We start from the raw sequence: 22497 nt of genomic DNA on the forward strand, positions 1-22497 counted from the left end.
ATTTGAGTATCAACCAATTGATGTTACATTGAACTGGGTGAATGGAATATCAATGACAGTCGTCCAATATGCTGTAATAGAAATAAGGTCATGCTCATGAAGAAAAAATGATCCTCCCTCATCTTAAACGGCACTGACCGCCACTGGTGTGTGTGTGTGTGTGTGTGTGTGTGTGTGTGTGTGTGTGTGTGTGTGTGTGTGTGTGTGTGTGTGTGTGTGTGTGTGTGTGTGTGTGTGTGTGTGTGTGTGTGTGTCTGGCAGCCTTGCTTTGACGATCCCTTCTGTGCTGACGAATGGTCAGAGGAGAAGGAGAGAAAGATAAAGATTGATGAGAGGAGGAGAAGTAGAGAAAGATCAAGAGTGATGAGAGGAGGAGAAGTAGAGAAAGATCAAGAGTGATGAGAGGAGGAGAAGTAGAGAAAGATCAAGAGTGATGAGAGGAGGAGAAGTAGAGAAAGATCAAGAGTGATGAGAGGAGGAGAAGTAGAGAAAGATAAAGAGTGATGAGAGGAGGAGAAGTAGAGAAAGAGAAAGAGTGATGAGAGGAGGAGAAGGAGAGAAAGATAAAGAGTGATGAGAGGAGGAGAAGGAGAGAAAGATAAAGAGTGATGAGAGGAGGAGAAGTAGAGAAAGATAAAGAGTGATGAGAGGAGGAGAATAGAGGATAAAGAGTGATGAGAGGAGGAGAAGTAGAGAAATAAAGAGTGATGAGAGGAGGAGAAGGAGAGAAAGATAAAGAGTGATGAGAGGAGGAGAAGTAGAGAAAGATAAAGAGTGATGAGAGGAGGAGAAGGAGAGAAAGATAAAGAGTGATGAGAGGAGGAGAAGTAGAGAAAGATAAAGAGTGATGAGAGGAGGAGAAGTAGAGAAAGATAAAGAGTGATGAGAGGAGGAGAAGTAGAGAAAGATAAAGAGTGATGAGAGGAGGAGAAGTAGAGAAAGATAAAGAGTGATGAGAGGAGGAGAAGTAGAGAAAGATAAAGAGTGATGAGAGGAGGAGAAGTAGAGAAAGATAAAGAGTGATGAGAGGAGGAGAAGTAGAGAAAGATAAAGAGTGATGAGAGGAGGAGAAGGAGAGAAAGGTCAAGAAAAAAGCCAGGGGTCGGATCACACTCCCCCTTCCCTACTCCCTCTCCCTCCCCCACTCTACTCCCTCTCCCTCCCCCGCTCTACTCCCTCTTCCCAGGGTTCTGAATAAACAAGGGCAGATATATGGGACAGTACTGTATCCCCAGCTCTTCTAACTTGCCGCTCTACGTCCTAACTAGTCCCAGCTGTTTGCTGGGGGTGTGAGAGCTGGACCGTGGGTGTGGGGAGACGGTCAGGGAGGATGTGCTACTCACACGCACACACACACACACACACACACACACACACACACACACACACACACACACACACACACACACACACACACACACACACACACACACACACACACACACACACACACACACACACACACACACACACAATCAGAATATCCCTCATTCCAGGAGAGTCAATGTTCCCAGAAGGTTTGTTATGTTTTCTTCCTTCTACCTCCCAGCTATAAACAGTCCATTACTTCACCTTTACAAGTGGAAACCTGCTACTCATTATGCCGCCTGTTAATCATAACCATAGACTGTAAACCATGGGTGGCCTACTTGACCACGTACCTGTATTTACCAGCTTAACAGATTCATTATGCTGGTATTATTCAATCAGGTGTTCATGTGTACCCAAGTGAAAACAGGACAAGGCTTCAAATGCGTACACTAATCCATACCTGCAGTACACTAAAGCCTGCCTGGACAGGTTCATATATCTATTGCCTACCAGTATTGCCCGGGACAAAAGAGATGCCTTAGAGGAGTAAACAAAACTTCATCCTCCTTGAATATCATTTTTTTTAAAAGGGCCCTAATTCCCTTCTGTCAATCATAGGTCGTAATAAGATATGCAGTCACTGACATAACCAACCTGCAATTACTGTTCATAATGTCATATACCAAGTCCTGTAGGGCCCTGAAATGTTTCCTGGTGTTTTACAGTACAGACAGGCTGGAAGTCCTTCCTGCCTGGCCCAGTAAGTCCTCTGCTCTAACACGAAGCAGAGATGTATCTTATATGGCCCCACTCTTCTCTCCCTGTCCTCACTGTCCCCATCTGTAGTTGGTCGCTCAGCAGGGAAGAAGTCCTGGCAAACTTATCTCTCTATCAAGAACTAACTCTCCACAGGGAGGGGACAGTATGGTTTATCTCTCTACATGGAGGTGGGGGTATGGTTTATCTCTCTACAGGGAGGTGGTGGTATGGTTTATCTCTCTACAGGGAGGTGGTGGTATGGTTTATCTCTCTACAGGGAGGTGGTGGTATGGTTTATCTCTCTACATGGAGGTGGGGGTATGGTTTATCTCTCTACATGGAGGTGGTGGTATGGTTTATCTCTCTACATGGAGGTGGTGGTATGGTTTATCTCTCTACAGGGAGGTGGTGGTATGGTTTATCTCTCTACAGGGAGGTGGTGGTATGGTTTATCTCTCTACAGGGAGGTGGTGGTATGGTTTATCTCTCTACAGGGAGGTGGTGGTATGGTTTATCTCTCTACAGGGAGGTGGTGGTATGGTTTATCTCTCTACAGGGAGGTGGTGGTATGGTTTATCTCTCTACATGGAGGTGGTGGGATGGTTTATCTCTCTACATGGAGGTGGTGGGATGGTTTATCTCTCTACAGGGAGGTGGTGGTATGGTTTATCTCTCTACAGGGAGGTGGTGGTATGGTTTATCTCTCTACTGGTAGGTGGTGGTATGGTTTATCTCTACAGGGAGGTGGTGGTATGGTTTATCTCTACAGGGAGGTGGTGGTATGGTTTATCTCTCTACAGGGAGGTGGTGGTATGGTTTATCTCTCTACATGGAGGTGGTGGTATGGTTTATCTCTCTACATGGAGGTGGTGGTATGGTTTATCTCTCTACAGGGAGGTGGTGGTATGGTTTATCTCTCTACAGGGAGGTGGTGGTATGGTTTATCTCTCTACAGGGAGGTGGTGGTATGGTTTATCTCTACAGGGAGGTGGTGGTATGGTTTATCTCTCTACAGGGAGGTGGTGTTATGGTTTATCTCTACAGGGAGGTGGTGGTATGGTTTATCTCTCTACATGGAGGTGGTGGTATGGTTTATCTCTCTACAGGGAGGTGGTGGTATGGTTTATCTCTCTACATGGAGGTGGTGGTATGGTTTATCTCTCTACAGAGAGGTGGTGGTATGGTTTATCTCTCTACATGGAGGTGGTGGTATGGTTTATCGCTCTACAGGGAGGTGGTGGTATGGTTTATCTCTCTACAGGGAGGTGGTGTTATGGTTTATCTCTACAGGGAGGTGGTGGTATGGTTTATCTCTCTACATGTAGGTGGTGGTATGGTTTATCTCTCTACATGGAGGTGGTGGTATGGTTTATCTCTACAGGGAGGTGGTGGTATGGTTTATCTCTCTACAGGGAGGTGGTGGTATGGTTTATCTCTCTACATGGAGGTGGTGGTATGGTTTATCTCTCTACAGGGAGGTGGTGGTATGGTTTATCTCTCTACAGGGAGGTGGTGGTATGGTTTATCTCTCTACAGGGAGGTGGTGGTATGGTTTATCTCTCTACATGGAGGTGGTGGTATGGTTTATCTCTCTACTGGTAGGTGGTGGTATGGTTTATCTCTCTACTGGTAGGTGGTGGTATGGTTTATCTCTCTACATGGAGGTGGTGGTATGGTTTATCTCTCTACTGGTAGGTGGTGGTATGGTTTATCTCTCTACAGGGAGGTGGTGGTATGGTTTATCTCTACATGGAGGTGGTGGTATGGTTTATCTCTCTACTGGTATGTGGTGGTATGGTTTATCTCTCTACATGGAGGTGGGGGTATGGTTTATCTCTCTACATGGAGGTGGTGGTATGGTTTATCTCTCTACTGGTAGGTGGTGGTATGGTTTATCTCTACAGGGAGGTGGTGGTATGGTTTATCTCTCTACATGGAGGTGGTGGTATGGTTTATCACTTGATATGAAATAATATCTTAATTCCTCTCTCTGCCCTCTGCAGCACAGGATGATGAATAAAATATTTTTTGGTATCAATCTATATTTTTATAACTGGTAAATCCAAGGCCCCAGGGAGACAAAATCCTTCTAATGCAGTTAGACCATGAACAGATAAGACCACCTGCCGACAGCAGTACAAACCAAACAGTGGGAACCCTCATCATGGGAGAAAGACCATGCAGAGTGGTGTGGTATGACATGAGAGGCTGGTAACCTGAATCCTCACTGTGCCAGCCTAAGTGCTGCTAACAGCTAAACAGCAGGCTTAAACCACCAGCATCACCTGCAGCTCTATGACACCTGGGCTGGCCATGCTACAACTCTACGAGCCATGCTGAAATTCCACCCTAAAGAAAATCCCCACTGACAGCTAAAACAATAAGCCACCGAGACGTCATCTCTGCTTATGGAAAATGACCATGAGAAAGCTGCCTCACCCAAGACGCTGCCAGTCCTGATGTTTTCACCGCACAGACACCGTGGTGAAGAAACCACAACAGCCACTCTTCAACCTCAGGAGGCTGAAGAAATGTGTTCTGTCCCCGAGGGCCTTCACATTGTTCTACAGGAGCACCATAGACATCATACTGCCGGGCTGCATCACAGCCTGGTACGGCAACTCCCTCGCCACTGACCGCAAAGCTCTACAGAGGGTGGTACGCTCAGCCCAACGCACCACTGGGTGCTCACTGCCTGCCCTCTAGGACACCTAGAACACCACGTGTCGCAGGAAGGCCACCCTCAGCCACCCTTCTCTCCGCTTCCATCACTCAGACGTGGGCAGTATAGGAGCATCGTGGATAAAAACTGCCAGACTGGCCAGTAGCTTCTACCCCCAGACCATCAGGCCGCTGAATAGCCACCACTTGGCAGCTCCCTGTGTCTACTAAATGTATCTAATGTAATCTGTGTAGCTGCTGAGGGAAAAGCCTCATGGGTGCTATGTCTATCTGTACCGTTGACACTGCAGCCATCGTGGAAGGTATAAAGAGTAGTTGAGGAGAATTCGGTGACCCGGGGATGTCAAGGCTGGGTTGCAAAAACTGGTGCCAACCGTTTCCTGTAAGAAGTGATGACACCAGAGTTACAGTCTCAACTTGTCTGTGTTTTTCTGCATGTTCTTGTTGTTTTTAACACAAGGCACATTGATAACAAAGAGAAAACAGAACAAAATGTATCCGTTTGAAGCTCTGGTTTATGGTTCTTATTATTCGCAACATTCATTAAACCCTCAAAATGTGTAGGTCGGCATTTATTGTCATGAGTCTTGCCCTGGAGGCAGCTCTGCAGAGCGGTCCCTAGCTGGCACAGCCACAGTCATAAAATCTGATTTTAAACCTAACCTAACCCTAAATTTAACAACAATTCTAACCCTAATTACTAACCCTAATCTTAAATTAAGAGCTAAAAGCTCATTTTGGTTTCCATAATTTTTTACAATACAGACAATTTTGCAGCTGGCCCATCTAGCGGGAAATTGCTCAGTTCTGCCTCCAGGGCCAGACTCATGACAATAAATGTCAACCTGCTCAAAATGTATTCTTACAGGCTGAGGCAAATTTGGTATGATCTCATTCAAATAGTGTTGAGAGTTGGTATTTCATGGGTTTGGTTGGAGACAATAAAGATATTGTCATAACAGAGAGAAATACAGTATGACCAGACATCTGTCTTTCACTTGCTGAGTGGAAAACTGCTCATCAAGTCAAAGTAACATTTAACAGCTGGTTGATTTTTTAACTCTGGTCCCTCTTTCTTTTTCTCTTTCTCACATTCTCTTTCTATTCTTATCTCCAACACAACCTTACTATTGTGATGAACATCTGTCATCTGTCGTTGAAGCGTGAACAGTGACCCATGGCATAAAGGCATATTCATCTTTCTAGCCAGCCAAGCGATCATTGGGTAAATTACGTCACAGGTAAGTTAAGGACACATCGTCTCTCCATTTTCTCTCTGTCTCAAAAACAATTGACAGATACTGATACACAGAACACAAATGGGTACATTTAAAGACTAAACTACTTTCCTTTCGTTACACATGTGGAAAGGCTCTGGATTATGTTACTACTTAAGTGCCCCTCCTGCCCCTCCTGCCTCTCCTGCCCCTCCTGCCCCTCCTGCCCCTCCTGTCCCTCCTGCCCCTCCTGCCCCTCCTGCCACCCTCCTGTGCCTCCTGCCCCTCCTGCCTCTCCTGCCCCTCCTGCCCCTCCTACCTCTCCTGCCCCTCCTGCACCCTCCTGCCCGTCCTGCCCCTCCTGCACCCTCCTGCCCCTCCTGCCTCTCCTGCCCCTCCTGCCCCTCCCATCTCATTCCATGCCATGTTCTGTGTCACTGCATTATTGGTAGGCTATTTGTGATAAGGTTCATAACCACTTGACCAGATTCAGTCTTTGGTGGTTAGCAGACCCATCAGTGACCGTAGAGTTCTCTCTGCTTTATCATTGAATCTCTATTTGACAAGCCTCAGCCAAACAGGCAACATGGTTTTGTTATTCAAACTGGGCTCTGTCTCAACAAGTCTTTGAAGTCACTCTCTACAAAGAGGGCCAGTACTGCCATTACGGGGCTAGTTGTTGGGGAATATGAGTCATTGAAGGCAGATGAATCTATGCCAACACAGTGTTAGCTAGGCCTGCAGCTATGGTGAGGAATCGGTCATGCCATGCAATATGAAAGACCTTATTGACAAACTGATGGATTGTCTGCATTGAATTTAAGGGGGGGGGGGGGGGGCTGATTTGGTAGCCTAAATCATTTAGAATCTGTCATATGATGGAATTTTCCCAACTTGAGCCTGTTCATTGACTACCCTATGAAACAGTATTTCTGTAGTGCTTTCTGACTTGGCAGAAGGACAATAGTGCATTCATGATTATTTGTATATCCATACAGGACATCTCTTAGTCTTAGTCCAGTATAGAATCTGAAATATAACAGGAAGTACTAAACTGCTCCATCCCAAACCGCCTTATGATGGACTATTGTTCTTACTATTCGTATTCATCATTCAATCTTTTTATTATGTTTGCTTCGTAAATTACTCATTGTATTGTATGTTTTTATGACGTTGTATGTTTGCATGTTGTATATTTTATACATTTGAAAAAGAGGCTCTGGACTCAATGGGGCTCCCTGCTAAAATAAAGGATAAGTAAAATCTACAGCATTTTTACTACTTGGATTTGCACTTTTCTGAGAATTATGGACTTTCCCGTTTCAAACACCTGCGAGCCAACATACTCCCACATTCCACAGCTAATATCCAATCCCCTAAATCCCAACCCTACTAAACACACACATCCCTGGATAAGGAGTGCCCTAAATGCTTGAATCAAAGAGGGCTGACCCACAGCAGAAACATTCACACCAGTCCCCCAATGAGACATCTCAGTATGATTTACTGGATGAAGACTTGTTCCACCATCCTGGAAATCTTTCGGTCCCAGGGTCTTTGCTTTTCATCTCTCTCTCTTCACCATCTCTGTTCAGCATCTAGCAAATTAATAATGACAATGCAGCCTAATGGGAACAGGGGAAGCATTACTGAGGTCAAAGAACATACACTATGTTGCTATGGACACCATTTGAGTTCCAATATCCTAGCATGTAAGTGATTACATACACTCCTACTTACTCACATGTACCGCATCAAACACTGTCCAGAATGTTGCTCAAATGAACATGACAAGTGCAAACAGTATAATGAAGGGGAAAGATGATCAACCCAGACGGTATATTATTACTGGCTCCACGTTAATAAATGAACACACGTCACACTAAAATACACAGCATCAACTACCACATCCCACAGCTTTATTATCTCAGTCACAGGAGGCGGCAGAGGGGAGGACGGCTCATAATAATGTCCGGAAGAGAGTGAATGGAATGGCATCAAACACATGGTTTTCATTCATTCACTCCCTTCCATTCCATGGCAGCCATTATATTCCATTCCAGCCATTATTATGAGCCGTCCTCCCCTCAGCAGCCTCCACTGGTATTGGGTGATAGCGCTAGAGTCATTTGCCGTCTTCAGCAGCTCCTGTGGACAGGTCTATGATTAGGGGGCTCTTGACAATATACACTGAGTGTACAAAACATTAGGAACATGTTGACTCCAATGCTTCCCACAGCTGTGTCAAGTTGGCTGTATGTCCTTTGGGTGGTGGACCATTCTTGATACACACGGGAAACTGTTGAGCATGAAAAACCCAGCAGCGTTGCAGTTCTTGACACACTCAAAACGGTGTGGCTAGCACCTACTACCATACCCCGTTCAAAGGCATGTGTTTTGTACACTCAGTGTAGATAGGCTCATTCCCCCTTAGCCTCTGCCCTTGCTTGAAGCACGGCTGGGTTCTGTTACTTTCACTCCCTACTAGACCAGTTGACGCGGGACATGTTGACACATCTGGTCCGGCATCTGAGCCCTGAGAACGCCTCCCCTCATATCCATGTCTATGTTGATGCACAGTGACGTGAGTATTTATTTTCCCATTAACTGCAATTCCAAAGACACATGCCATTTGACCATGTAACACTTTCTATGTGATCTTATTGGACTGTGGACTCTGAGACCAACATTTGGGGTAAAACACTCAAATCCACACAAGAATTTGTAGGTTTCTAAATCTGCCGTCTGGAGCAAGTGTGCACACAAACTACGCTCAAACATGCAATGTGTGTTCAATGTTCATCTTGGGCTCAGAGTCCACAGTACAAAAATACAAATATTCTCTGGGATTACATAGGAGTTTGTGTCTTTGGAATTGCAGTGCAATGTCTCTCCCATACTGGACCCAGTGCTCTTCAAGCTCATCCTGTAACTGACCAGGAATCAAACACGGCTCAGCAGTGCAATGTGCTCAGAAGGAGACAGTGTTAACATGTCAAGCTAAAGGCTAGCGACTTGCACTGACAGCTAACATCTGTACTCATGTCTCAGGCAAGGAAACATTATCACGGCAACAGAAACAAAAAATGCTTTGCACAATTAACCATTTAATCAAACATTGCTGTTCCATGGACCCTATCCGGTGGAAAAATATTGCACTCGCAGGTATCCCCTATGCTCCCAAAGGAAAGTGCACAGTTCACACTGAATCCTGTCATCAGTGGGATTTTCTGTTGACAAAGCTGTTTGTTCCGTCATTAACCATGAGCAGCGTGTTCAGCACCCTCTAAACCAGACAGTCCATGAAAACCACCGCAGCCACTATAACACACATCTGGAAGGAGTCACACTGATGGAAATGGCCTGGGGGTCAAAGGGGCAGGGGTCATGGCATAAACGACTGACACCCAGGTGCTGGGAAACAGTCTCTATGGGAGGAGTAAAACAAGCCATCAATTGAGTAGAAAAACGTGCGTGCGAGCGTGTGTGTGCGTGTGTGTGTGTACCTGTTGTATTTCTCTAATGGTGTTTTGGGGTTTTTAACAAAGTTATAACTTCAGCTACTTATTCATTTCCTAATGGCTGCTATGTGTTACAAAGGAGGGGTGATAAAGTATATTCTAGAAGTGATCTGGATGCAGCACTGTATTCACTGTGGCATTAACCAGGGCTCTGACACTCTTATCTCTCTGTGTGAGATGCAAGACAGAGCAACTTATGGACAGATACATTATCTTCAGGAAAAAAAAGTGTTGAAAAAGCTCTACGCTGTAAAATAACCCCAAACCCCTCCCTTGCTTGGTATTAACAGGCAAAGCCAGGTCATGAAAAGCTCGCTTCATGTGCCTGACGTGTTTCAAGACTGGCTTGACTCGGGGCTGTCTAAATGTTACATACAGTACCTCCCACGGAAAAGTGTGGAGAATCGGGACTAAGGCACAGTCATAGATGGGAGATGGTGTCGCAAGCTGTCAGCTATTTTAAAGTGCTGTAAACACAAGGCCGTAAATGTATAGAAACAGTTCATAACGTAAAGCATGTCAAAAGTGAGAAAAAAGAAGAAACCTGCACACTGCTCTTGCTAGTATCACTGCTCTTTATTAAGCTCTGACGAAAGCCTTGAAGTCGATACGTAAAGCTTAATAAAGAGCAGTGACACTATCAAGAGCAGTGTGCTGGTTTCTTCTTTTTTCTCATCTTATTCAACTGTTACCATACACCTGCAACAAAAATAGCTCAGATGTGCGAGTGCCTTTTCAATTTTGAAAAGTGAGACATCTAAACTCACCAACAGCTGTAGCCCCAAACCGATTTTTGGGAGATAAATCAAATGTTCGGCCGTCTGAGCTTCTGTCTGATTCTTCCGATTAATAGAACCTTTCAGCAAGTTTCTCTGAGTGGAAAAAAGAGTAAGCAGAGGCCTCTAGAGGCAAGCCGTTGAACCCAAGGTCAGCAGACCATGGCTGTCCGGCAGTTTAGTCCATCAACCCACTACATTGTGTTACCTGACATCTAGATGACCTTCTGGCAGGTTAGTCCATCAGAACACTACATTGTGTTGCCTGACATCTAGATGACCTTCTGGCAGGTTAGTCCATCAGTACACTACATTGTGTTGCCTGACATCTAGATGACCTTCTGGCAGGTTAGTCCATCAGAACACTACATTGTGTTGCCTGACATCTAGATGACCTTCTGGCAGGTTAGTCCATCAGAACACTACATTGTGTTGCCTGACATCTAGATGAACTTCTGGCAGGTTAGTCCATCAGAACACTACATTGTGTTGCCTGACATCTAGATGACCTTCTGGCAGGTTAGTCCATCAGCCCACTACATTGTGTTGCCTGACATCTAGATGACCTTCTGGCAGGTTAGTCCATCAGAACACTACATTGTGTTGCCTGACATCTAGATGACCTTCTGGCAGGTTAGTCCATCAGAACACTACATTGTGTTGCCTGACATCTAGATGACCTTCTGGCAGGTTAGTCCATCAGAACACTACATTGTGTTGCCTGACATCTAGATGACCTTCTGGAAGGTTAGTCCATCAGAACACTACATTGTGTTGCCTGACATCTAGATGACCTTCTGGAAGGTTAGTCCATCAGAACACTACATTGTGTTGCCTGACATCTAGATGACCTTCTGGCAGGTTAGTCCATCAGAACACTACATTGTGTTGCCTGACATCTAGATGACCTTCTGGAAGGTTAGTCCATCAGAACACTACATTGTGTTGCCTGACATCTAGATGACCTTCTGGCAGGTTAGTCCATCAGCCCACTACATTGTGTTGCCTGACATCTAGATGACCTTCTGGCAGGTTAGTCCATCAGAACACTACATTGTGTTGCCTGACATCTAGATGACCTTCTGGCAGGTTAGTCCATCAGCCCACTACATTGTGTTGCCTGACATCTAGATGACCTTCTGGCAGGTTAGTCCATCAGAACACTACATTGTGTTGCCTGACATCTAGATGACCTTCTGGCAGGTTAGTCCATCAGAACACTACATTGTGTTGCCTGACATCTAGATGACCTTCTGGAAGGTTAGTCCATCAGTACACTACATTGTGTTGCCTGACATCTAGATGACCTTCTGGAAGGTTAGTCCATCAGAACACTACATTGTGTTGCCTGACATCTAGATGACCTTCTGGAAGGTTAGTCCATCAGAACACTACATTGTGTTGCCTGACATCTAGATGACCTTCTGGCAGGTTAGTCCATCAGAACACTACATTGTGTTGCCTGACATCTAGATGACCTTCTGGAAGGTTAGTCCATCAGAACACTACATTGTGTTGCCTGACATCTAGATGACCTTCTGGCAGGTTAGTCCATCAGCCCACTACATTGTGTTGCCTGACATCTAGATGACCTTCTGGCAGGTTAGTCCATCAGAACACTACATTGTGTTGCCTGACATCTAGATGAACTTCTGGCAGGTTAGTCCATCAGAACACTACATTGTGTTGCCTGACATCTAGATGACCTTCTGGCAGGTTAGTCCATCAGAACACTACATTGTGTTGCCTGACATCTAGATGACCTTCTGGCAGGTTAGTCCATCAGCCCACTACATTGTGTTGCCTGACATCTAGATGACCTTCTGGCAGGTTAGTCCATCAGAACACTACATTGTGTTGCCTGACATCTAGATGACCTTCTGGCAGGTTAGTCCATCAGAACACTACATTGTGTTGCCTGACATCTAGATGAACTTCTGGCAGGTTAGTCCATCAGCCCACTACATTGTGTTGCCTGACATCTAGATGACCTTCTGGCAGGTTAGTCCATCAGAACACTACATTGTGTTGCCTGACATCTAGATGACCTTCTGGCAGGTTAGTCCATCAGCCCACTACATTGTGTTGCCTGACATCTAGATGAACTTCTGGCAGGTTAGTCCATCAGAACACTACATTGTGTTGCCTGACATCTAGATGACCTTCTGGCAGGTTAGTCCATCAGAACACTACATTGTGTTGCCTGACATCTAGATGACCTTCTGGCAGGTTAGTCCATCAGCCCACTACATTGTGTTGCCTGACATCTAGATGAACTTCTGGCAGGTTAGTCCATCAGCCCACTACATTGTGTTGCCTGACATGTAGATGACCTTCTGGCAGGTTAGTCCATCAGAACACTACATTGTGTTGCCTGACATCTAGATGACCTTCTGGCAGGTTAGTCCATCAGAACACTACATTGTGTTGCCTGACATCTAGATGACCTTCTGGCAGGTTAGTCCATCAGCCCACTACATTGTGTTGCCTGACATCTAGATGAACTTCTGGCAGGTTAGTCCATCAGAACACTACATTGTGTTGCCTGACATCTAGATGACCTTCTGGCAGGTTAGTCCATCAGAACACTACATTGTGTTGCCTGACATCTAGATGACCTTCTGGCAGGTTAGTCCATCAGCCCACTACATTGTGTTGCCTGACATCTAGATGAACTTCTGGCAGGTTAGTCCATCAGCCCACTACATTGTGTTGCCTGACATCTAGATGACCTTCTGGCAGGTTAGTCCATCAGCCCACTACATTGTGTTGCCTGACATGTAGATGACCTTCTGGCAGGTTAGTCCATCAGAACACTACATTGTGTTGCCTGACATCTAGATGACCTTCTGGCAGGTTAGTCCATCAGAACACTACATTGTGTTGCCTGACATCTAGATGACCTTCTGGCAGGTTAGTCCATCAGAACACTACATTGTGTTGCCTGACATCTAGATGAACTTCTGGCAGGTTAGTCCATCAGCCCACTACATTGTGTTGCCTGACATCTAAATGACCTTCTGGCAGGTTAGTCCATCAGCCCACTACATTGTGTTGCCTGACATCTAGATGACCTTCTGGCAGGTTAGTCCATCAGTACACTACATTGTGTTGCCTGACATCTAGATGACCTTCTGGCAGGTTAGTCCATCAGCCCACTACATTGTGTTGCCTGACATCTAGATGACCTTCTGGAAGGTTAGTCCATCAGAACACTACATTGTGTTGCCTGACATCTAGATGACCTTCTGGCAGGTTAGTCCATCAGCCCACTACATTGTGTTGCCTGACATCTAGATGACCTTCTGGCAGGTTAGTCCATCAGAACACTACATTGTGTTGCCTGACATCTAGATGACCTTCTGGCAGGTTAGTCCATCAGAACACTACATTGTGTTGCCTGACATCTAGATGACCTTCTGGAAGGTTAGTCCATCAGAACACTACATTGTGTTGCCTGACATCTAGATGACCTTCTGGCAGGTTAGTCCATCAGCCCACTACATTGTGTTGCCTGACATCTAGTGAGCATCACTGATACTACAACATAAACACAGTACAACACATCATCAAATAGAGATACATGGGATAAAATGGAATGAATATTATCTTCTAATAGCAGTATTGATATAAGGAAGAGATGCCATACCTCATCTAGTAAATTGTGTAGCTATAATTTATATGCATAGGTTCCTACTGGGAACTATGCTAGTGTTGAAATGGGACGGGGGCGCCACAGGGAACTATGAAGGAAGATAGTGAAGCTCAATAGACACTTTTGCCACACTGGAGGGAAATCAGCACAATAAGCTTGGTTTTAGCCTGTGTTTCAGTCTTTTTGTGCCATCATGCCACTCCTCGCAGTTGCCACTCATTGTCATGCATGAAAGAATGGAATAGGCAATAGCCCACAGCCTGGCTTGCCAAGCCTAACATTCAATTACTTTGTTTTGAAAGTTGGGTTGATTACTTAGTTTTTAATTACATTTCGAATAATATATGCCATTTAGCAGACACTTTAATCCAAAGTGACTTACATTTACATTTTAGTCATTTAGCAGACGCTCTTATCCAGAGCAACTTAGTAGTAGTGAATGCTTACATTTCATTTCATGCATTTTTTTTGTACTGGCCCCCCGTGGGAATCGAACCCACAACCCTGGCGTTGCACACACCATGCTGGCGTTGCAAACACCATGCTCTACCAACTGAGCCACAGGGATGCATTCATTATGCATCCATTTGTTATATATGATTGGTTCCAGGAATCGAACCACCATGCTCTACCAACTGAGTCACAGAGGACCACATTTTAAAAAATGTAATACTTGAAAATACTTGTCTTTGCTTACTAGCACAGACTTTGCTGATAGATGCTTTATCGAGAAAATAATTTACTTGCAATGACTTTGATGTGTGGTTGTCTTACCTGCCTTGAATGCACTTACTGTAAAGTCGCTCTGGATAAGAGTGTCTGGTAACTTACCAAAATGCTAATGTATTTATATTGAATATTTTCATAGTGTCAAAATGTGTATTATACATTACATTTATTATAGCGGAACACTCTAACGCTGCATTTATAACCAATTGGGAAGGTGGTATTTACCACATACGACTGGGGAAACTCTATACTGAACAAAAATATAAACCCATGTTTCATGAGCTGAAATAAAAGATCCCAGAATTTTTCCATATGCACAAAAAGCTTATTTCTCAATATTTTTTGGCACAAATTTGGTTACATCCCTGTTAGTGAACATTTCTCCTCCTGACAGGTGTGGCATATCAAGAAGCTGATTAAACAGCATGATCAATCATTACACAGGCACACCTTGTGCTGGGGACAATAAAACGCAACACAATGCCACAGATGTCTCAGGTTTTGAGGGAGCGTGCAATCGGCATGCTGACTGCAGGAATGTCCACCAGAGCTGTTGCCAGAGAATTGAATGCTCATTTTTCTAAAACTTATTTTGATTGTCTGGGCCTGGCTCCCCATGGCTGCACCCCTGCCCAGTCATGTGAAATCCATAGATTAGTGCCTAATTTGTTTATTTAAATGGACTGATTTCCTTATAGGAACTGTAACTCAGTAAAATTATTGAAATTGTTGCATGTTGCATTTATATTTTTGTTCAGTACACTTGAACGCCCCACGAACTGGTAATTTGTGAAAACTCCTATATCATCCCTGAGCGCCAACTTCTCCCACAGGCTGATCTTTGACATCACCAGCATTTTCAGCAGTTTAATGGAACAACAAAAAATATTATTTATAAAAAGCAATCTATTAATATTGTTTTTGAACACTATATTTTGTTTGTGAGCATGATAGCTGTACTTTTAGTTTATGGTGGACGCAGCTTGTTTGACATTACCCAATCAGCGTTTCTCAACAAGTTAAAATTGCATGAATGCATCCAACTAGTATTTACTATCGAGAGCATCCTGACTGGTTGCATCACTGCCTGGTATGGCAACTGCTCAGCCTCCGACCGCAAGGCACTACAAAGAGTAGTGAGTACGGCCCAGTACATCACTGGGGCCAAGCTTCCTGCCATCCAGGACCTCTCTACCAGGCGGTGTCAGAGGAAGGCCCTAAAAATTGTCAAAGACTCCAGCCACCCTAGTCATAGACTGTTCTCTCTGCTACCGCATGGCAAGCGGTACCGGAGCGCCAAGTCTTGGTCCAAGAGGCTTCTAAACAGCTTCTACCCCCAAGCCATAAGACTCCTGAACATCTAATCAAATGGCTACCCAGACTATTTGCATTGCCCCCCCCCCCCCCCTTTTTACACTGCTGCTACTCTCTGTTATTATCTATGCATAGTCACTTTAATAACTCTACCTACATGTACATAGTACCTCAATTACTTTGACTAACCAGTGCCCCCACACATTGACTCTGTACCGGTACCCCCTGTATATAGCCTCACTATTGTTATTTTGCTGCTGCTCTTTAATTATTAGTAACTTTTATTTCTTATTCTTTTTTTCTGTATATTTTTCTGTAATTATTATTATTTTTAACTGCATTGTTGGTTAGGGCTTGTAAGTAAGCATTTCACTGTTGTATTCGGCGCATGTAAAGTTCCCCCTTATCTCAGCTCGCTGGTCACCATAGCAGCACCCACCTGTAGCCCGTGCTCCAGCAGGTATATCTCTCTGGTCACCCCCAAAGCCAATTCCTCCTTCGGCCGCCTCTCCTTCCAGTTCTCTGCTGCCAATGACTGGAACGAACTACAAAAATCTCTAAAACTGGAAACACTTATCTCCCTCACTAGCTTTAAGCACCAGCTGTCAGAGCAGCTCACAGATCACTGCACCTGTACATAGCCCATCTATAATTTAGCCCAAACAACTACCTCTTCCCCTACTGTATTTATTTATTTTTGCTCCTTTGCACCCCATATTTCTATTCCTACTTTGCACTTTCTTCCACTGCAAATCTACCATTCCAGTGTTTTACTTTCTATATTGTATTTACTTCGCCACCATGGCCTTTTTTGCCTTTACCTACCTTATCTCACCTCATTTGCTCACTTTGTATATAGACTTATTTTTCTACTATATTATTGGCTGTATGTTTGTTTTACTCCATGTGTAACTCTATGTTGTTGTATGTGTCAAACTGCTTGCTTTGTCTTGGCCAGGTTGCAATTGTAAATGAGAACTTGTTCTCAACTTGCCTACCTGGTTAAATTAAGGTTAAATAAATGTGACAAATACAATTTTATTTGATACTACTCAACTAGAAATGACCACTTTCCCCACTTGGTTTTGAACACAGCATTATATCAACTGTCGATACTTGATAATGGCGCCAATGAGAACAAAGAGGAGGCGTATCCTAAGTTTAAAAGTGAGGTATTAATCATCTCATTGGTTGACCTGTATTAAATGACCACGCAATCCTGACCTATTACAACTACCACCAAGCCATATTATGTAAATTAGGGCGGTCCCTGTTGAATGGCGCAATAGCTGGCCCAATAGCATGATTAAAAACAGAAAAACGTAATATTCATGCAGAAGAAGGCGTGTCTTAGAAAGGGGGTTGGGTGCGAGGTAACATGGTGGTTTGGTTATCGCCTATCAGCCATAGACAGAAGAAGGTTGGAGTGACTGAGCGCTTGAGTGGTCGGCTTTTTATTTTCATTTTTCCTTTGATTTTGTGCTTTCGTTTGTCTTCAAAATGGAGATGGAGAAGAGGATCAGTTTGGAGTTGAGGAACAAGACCCCAGCCGAGGTATAGTATTACGTCTTTATTTATTTATTTCCCAATGCATTTTGTGAAGGATGACGACTCAACCATGGTGGATGCGAAATGACGATGCGCGATACTCTTTAGCTTGCTAACTTATAGTATACAACTGGTGTGCCAACACAATATCTGATAATAAATCACATATGGGTGGTTAGCACAAAGAGGATGCGATAGAAATCGATTCGGACTAAAATAGGATCAGAACCTTGATGGTGGCGCGACTTGCTCTGACTGAGTTAGCGCTACCAAGGACATCAGCTAGCTAGCTACATGTAGCTAGCGCCAATGCTGGCTAGCTAGACTCCTAACCGGTAACGTTAGTTTGTTAATGGAGTTCAAGTTTTCCCAACCCAAATAATGCCGACGTTAAGAATTATCAAACACTATTGGTAGCCTACATGGACTTTAGTAGCCTAGTTAGTTAGACAGCAATGCCCTATAATAAATTATCCTTGGATTTGCTAGCGTAGAGCCGACCAGCTCCACGAGTTGTTTTGAAGAACACAATGGAGTTGTTTGCGCATACTGAATAGAAGTGACTTGTGTGAAAGTAGTGTTTATTTGGTATTTTAAACAGCGAGCTAACTGAATGTGCCTTCTCCGCAAATACAACGTTATCAATCACATGGGTAGTTACAATATGTACCTATCTTTGGAATGCATTTCATGCAACCTATGCGCCCGCGTGGCGTTTTGCAAGGTAAAGTTGTGCAGAATGCCGCCCATAGTTGTGCGGATAATTACTTTGTAGCCTTGCGTTCTTTAACACTTCATCGTGCATCAAATGTTGCATCGGTTGATACGAAGTTGAAGTTGTATGAAAGTGTTGGCCAATTGCTATACGCTGGGCCGTTGACGTTGTAAGGGTTATGAATAGCACATGATCAATTTAAACCTCACCAAGATATGTTACTTTATGGCTAACTAACTACGACCGCTAGTAGCTAGTGTTACTTTGTAACGTTAGTTAGCTATAGTTCCCGCGACAGTAACAATTAATGACTTCTCTGGCTGGGGATAGTGACCGCGCGCATTCTATGATCATGAGCTAACTTTAATATGATGAGGGGGAGTTGCAGGCAGGAAGGATGTTGACATTCTCTAGCGTAGTTCAAAACGAATACTAGTATGCTACGTCATTTATTCATATTCTCTATTTCTTGCACAATATAGCAACAAGTTCATAAAAACAAACTCAATGATTCTGTTCCACAGGTGGCTGAGCTGGTGGTGGACAACTGTCGGTCCAGTGATGGAGAGGTGGAAGGGCTGTCAGATGACTACAAGGAGCTGGAGTTCCTCAGCATGGTCAACGTGGGGCTCACCTCCCTGGCTAAGCTGCCCTCCCTGCCAAAACTGCTCAAGGTGAGCATCATCTCCTGTCCAAGATCTTATTTTTCCACAGGTCATGGAGAGGTTAAGATGGTTCACCCACATAAAACAAAATGTAATACAAGTAAAATGTATTAATCTGTCTAGCCACATACTATAGTAGTCAAGTGGACGACGCATAAGATATTAAGCCATTTTTTTGGTCTGTACTATATAATACTTGTGAACATAGTATTTTTTCAGATGAATCAATATCTGTCCTCTTCAGCTGGAGATCAGTGATAACATGATCGTTGGAGGCCTGGACCAGCTGTCTGAGAAGTGTCCCAACCTGACGTATCTCAACCTGAGCGGCAACAAGATCAAGGAGCTCAGCACTGTGAAGCCTCTGGTAAGGGAACCCATAAACAAAGTACATTCCACTTAATGGATTCCAATCACAGAAATATTATTACAGAATCTTAACAGCAACATTGTGACTGCAGAAAAACCTGAAGAACCTGAAGAGTCTGGACCTGTACAGCTGTGAGATCACCACTCTGGAGGACTACAGGGAGAGTGTCTTTGAGCTGCTGCCCCAGGTCACCTTCCTGGACGGCTATGACCACGAAGACAACGAGGTGCCAGACTCAGAGGCTGACGATGGTGAGCAACGACGGGGCTGGGAGGGGGACGTGCTGAGGGTGGGAGGAAAGGAGACGTGTTCCCTTGTCCTAGAGCATTACAAAGAATTAACCCAAATTTGTCCTCCCCACAGATGACAACGAGGGGCTAGACTCAGAGGCTGATGATGGTGAGCAACACAGGGCTGGGAGGGGACAGACTGAGGAAAGGCTGGGAGGATGAACTTAAGACATGTGCCATTGTCCTAGACCATTACAAAGAATTAACCCAATGTTGTCCTCCCCACAGATGACGAGCACACAGCCGGCCCCACCAGAGATGGGGACGATGACGAGGATGATGAGGGTTCCGAGGGTGAAGAGGTGGGACTGTCCTACCTGATGAAGGATGGCATTCAGGTAATCATTCATCAAACCCATGTGCAGCTAACAGTCTGTCCCTTAGAGGATACACACGAGACAGTGTATAGTCCAAATCCCTTAGAGGATACACAGCAAATGTCAATTTACATTTATTTCCTGATTCTACACGTTGCCAGAAAGCTAGTGATTACCACCCTTGGTGGTGTTGACGACAGAAAGCAGATGTTTAAGATTGTCGGGGATGGAGTATTTTCAACCTATGTTCTGTTTCCCCTTAAAATAGAAGTAGGGACTCCGCTCAGGCATCTTTCTCCACCTGCTACGTTAGGTTAGGGGATTACCGCAGCCACCTGCTGCTTTCTACTTGTTCATGTTGATTGAAATGTTCTGGCCCTAGGATGAGGAAGATGATGATGACTATGTTGAAGAGGAGGAGGAAGAGGATGGAGTAGGAGTCCAGGGAGAGAAACGGAAGAGGGATGCGGAGGACGAGGGAGATGACAGCGATGGAGATGACGACTAGCCCCTCCTGTAACAGCATAGGATCACAACTAGGCTAGAACAACAGGAACAGGAAATAGTTTGTGAATATCTTTTTTTTGTGTACCATAGATATTACTGTAGAATCTAAGTGTTTTAATTTGTTTTGTACATGTTCCATACAAAAAGGAAAGCGGTTTAGAATTATAAAATGGAATGTGGTTTTGGAACATGACAGATGTGAGGAGGGGCTATAGAGTTCAGACAAGGTGATGTTTGAGAAGTTGTAGTGGCCCATTTCAACTCCATCTGGTTGTGATTGTCTCCTATGCCATGTTCTCCCAAGACTTTAGTTGTCAAGCGAAAAGCTCCATGTGCTGTCTGGTTGGCTCATAGTAATGTTTATATGGGAGGAGCTATAGGAGGACAGGCTCATTGTTATGGCTAGACTGGAATCAATGGAACGATGTATATATTTTTTAACATTTATTTAACTAGGTAAGTCGGTTAAGAACAAATTCTTATTTACAATGACGGCCAAACCCTGACCCGGACAACGCTGGGCCAATTGTGCGCCGCCCTATGGGACTCCCAATCATAGCCGGTTGTGATACAGCCTGGAATTGAACCAGGGTCTGTAGTTACACCTCTAGCACTGAGAGCAGTGCCTTAGACCGCTGTGCCACTCTGGTATCAACCACATCAAACATATGGAAACCACACGTTTGACTCGGTTCCATTCCAGCCATTACAATCCTCCTGTAGCTACTCCCACCAGCCTCCACTGGTTTATATGTAGACAGGTGGCCAACGAGTAATGTTTAACAGTGACCCGGGCAGAAAGGAACCTTAGTGAGTTGTTAGCCCCTCCTATCTGTTCACCTACACTATATGTACCCTACCTGTGCTGTATTGTAGGGATTGCTGACTGTTTCCTAAGTACTTTGTTTAGGCCCTGGGATTTGATACCTTTAAAGTTTGTCCGGTCGCGGTGTCATCAATTCACTTTTAATTCCACAATCAAACAGCCAACTTGTAAGTTTTTTTTTTTTTTTTAATGTATTGTGCTAGGGCTGCAGATGACTCTGGGCGATGTAGTTTTCAGGTCACTGGGTAATGTAGTTTTCAGGTCTCTTACTATAGCGCTGATCGTCATCAAGGAAGCCCTAGAGGTGTGTTTAAAGAGCTAATTCGTATTCAGGCTACACTGAGTTAATTCTGGACCAGTTTAGTGACATACTAAAGCTCAGGTGGACCCAATCTCTGAGAAGGACCTGGTGATAAACAGGTACACAGTTAATGGTCTCATCTTTCCTGAATCCAACTTGGTATCCTGGACTTCTGTCATATCCCAATGGGGGAAAAAAATATTTTCTGCCTCCTTTTTGTTTCTGTTTGGAGTTTTATGGTTTTACTGTGCAAGAATTTGAAACTTGTATGACTATGTAAATAGACCTTTTATCTTTTCTGTGTAGTGTTTGCTTGTTTTTTTTTTTGTTTTTTTTAAACATGCAATATCTGTCCTTTTTTATTTTTAATAAACACAAAGCACATGTCAGGATGTAAAGCTTCAGACCCCGACGCTCAATTTTTTTTTTTTTTTTTTGGGGCCTCAGCTGTTGAGAAAGTCATGTTTTGGAATTTATGTTAATTCATCTTCTGAAGTGTTTTTAAATAAAAATAAATTCTGTTAATTCTTATGTTAACTTTTTCCCATCAAGTTATTTAATGGGAATAGTACTAACTTTGACCCTCCAGATGAATAACACTGTTTCTGGTCACAGGTCAGTTTTATTCTGATATCTAATGGATGTGTAACCAATCAGTAGGTCTGAACTCTGAAGAGAGGCCAGTTGAAGACATGAACCAGGTGGTGGTGCTATAGCCCGTAGTTTAACATTGAAAGCCCAGAAACCTCAATCCGGGCAACATTCAGCTCTGACGCTTCAGTACGTTTTGCATTGGATTTGGGTGATGGATGAAACCTAAAAGCCCCAAATACACACAAAGAACGAAGCTAGCTGTAATTTTGATCAGGTCATTTTTGTTGATTTTAAGTTTTAGATTTCAAGCGGCCATCAGCATTTGAAGCTAACAATGCACCCCCCTCCCCTTTGTTTTGGTAAAAAGCTGAGGGATTGGCTGGAGAAGTGTCACCACTCA

At 44.1% G+C, this 22497-nt stretch overlaps 1 protein-coding gene across 1 annotated transcript; it reads left to right on the forward strand.

Moving 5' to 3' along the window:
* Window positions 1-17305: 17305 nt before the first annotated feature.
* On the forward strand, window positions 17306-22040 carry LOC106574283 (acidic leucine-rich nuclear phosphoprotein 32 family member E). The gene is made up of 7 exons (XM_014150081.2): window positions 17306-17518; window positions 18752-18901; window positions 19137-19259; window positions 19354-19513; window positions 19626-19661; window positions 19781-19890; window positions 20252-22040. Exons 1-7 carry the CDS (start codon window positions 17465-17467, stop codon window positions 20375-20377), a joined length of 759 nt encoding a protein of 252 aa, XP_014005556.1. The 5' UTR covers window positions 17306-17464; the 3' UTR covers window positions 20378-22040.
* The last annotated feature ends 457 nt before the right edge of the window (window positions 22041-22497 follow it).

The sequence above is a fragment of the Salmo salar genome, chromosome ssa02 (assembly GCF_905237065.1).
Source record: "Salmo salar chromosome ssa02, Ssal_v3.1, whole genome shotgun sequence".
NCBI lineage: Eukaryota > Metazoa > Chordata > Actinopteri > Salmoniformes > Salmonidae > Salmo > Salmo salar.

Coding starts and splice junctions, on each gene's coding strand:
- LOC106574283 (XM_014150081.2), top strand. CDS start 17,465: ATGGAGATGGAGAAGAGGATCAGTTTGGAGTTGAGGAACAAGACCCCA. Junction 19,260..19,353: donor TCAGCACTGTGAAGCCTCTG/GTAAGGGAACCC, acceptor TTGTGACTGCAG/AAAAACCTGAAGAACCTGAA. Junction 19,662..19,780: donor AGACTCAGAGGCTGATGATG/GTGAGCAACACA, acceptor TCCTCCCCACAG/ATGACGAGCACACAGCCGGC.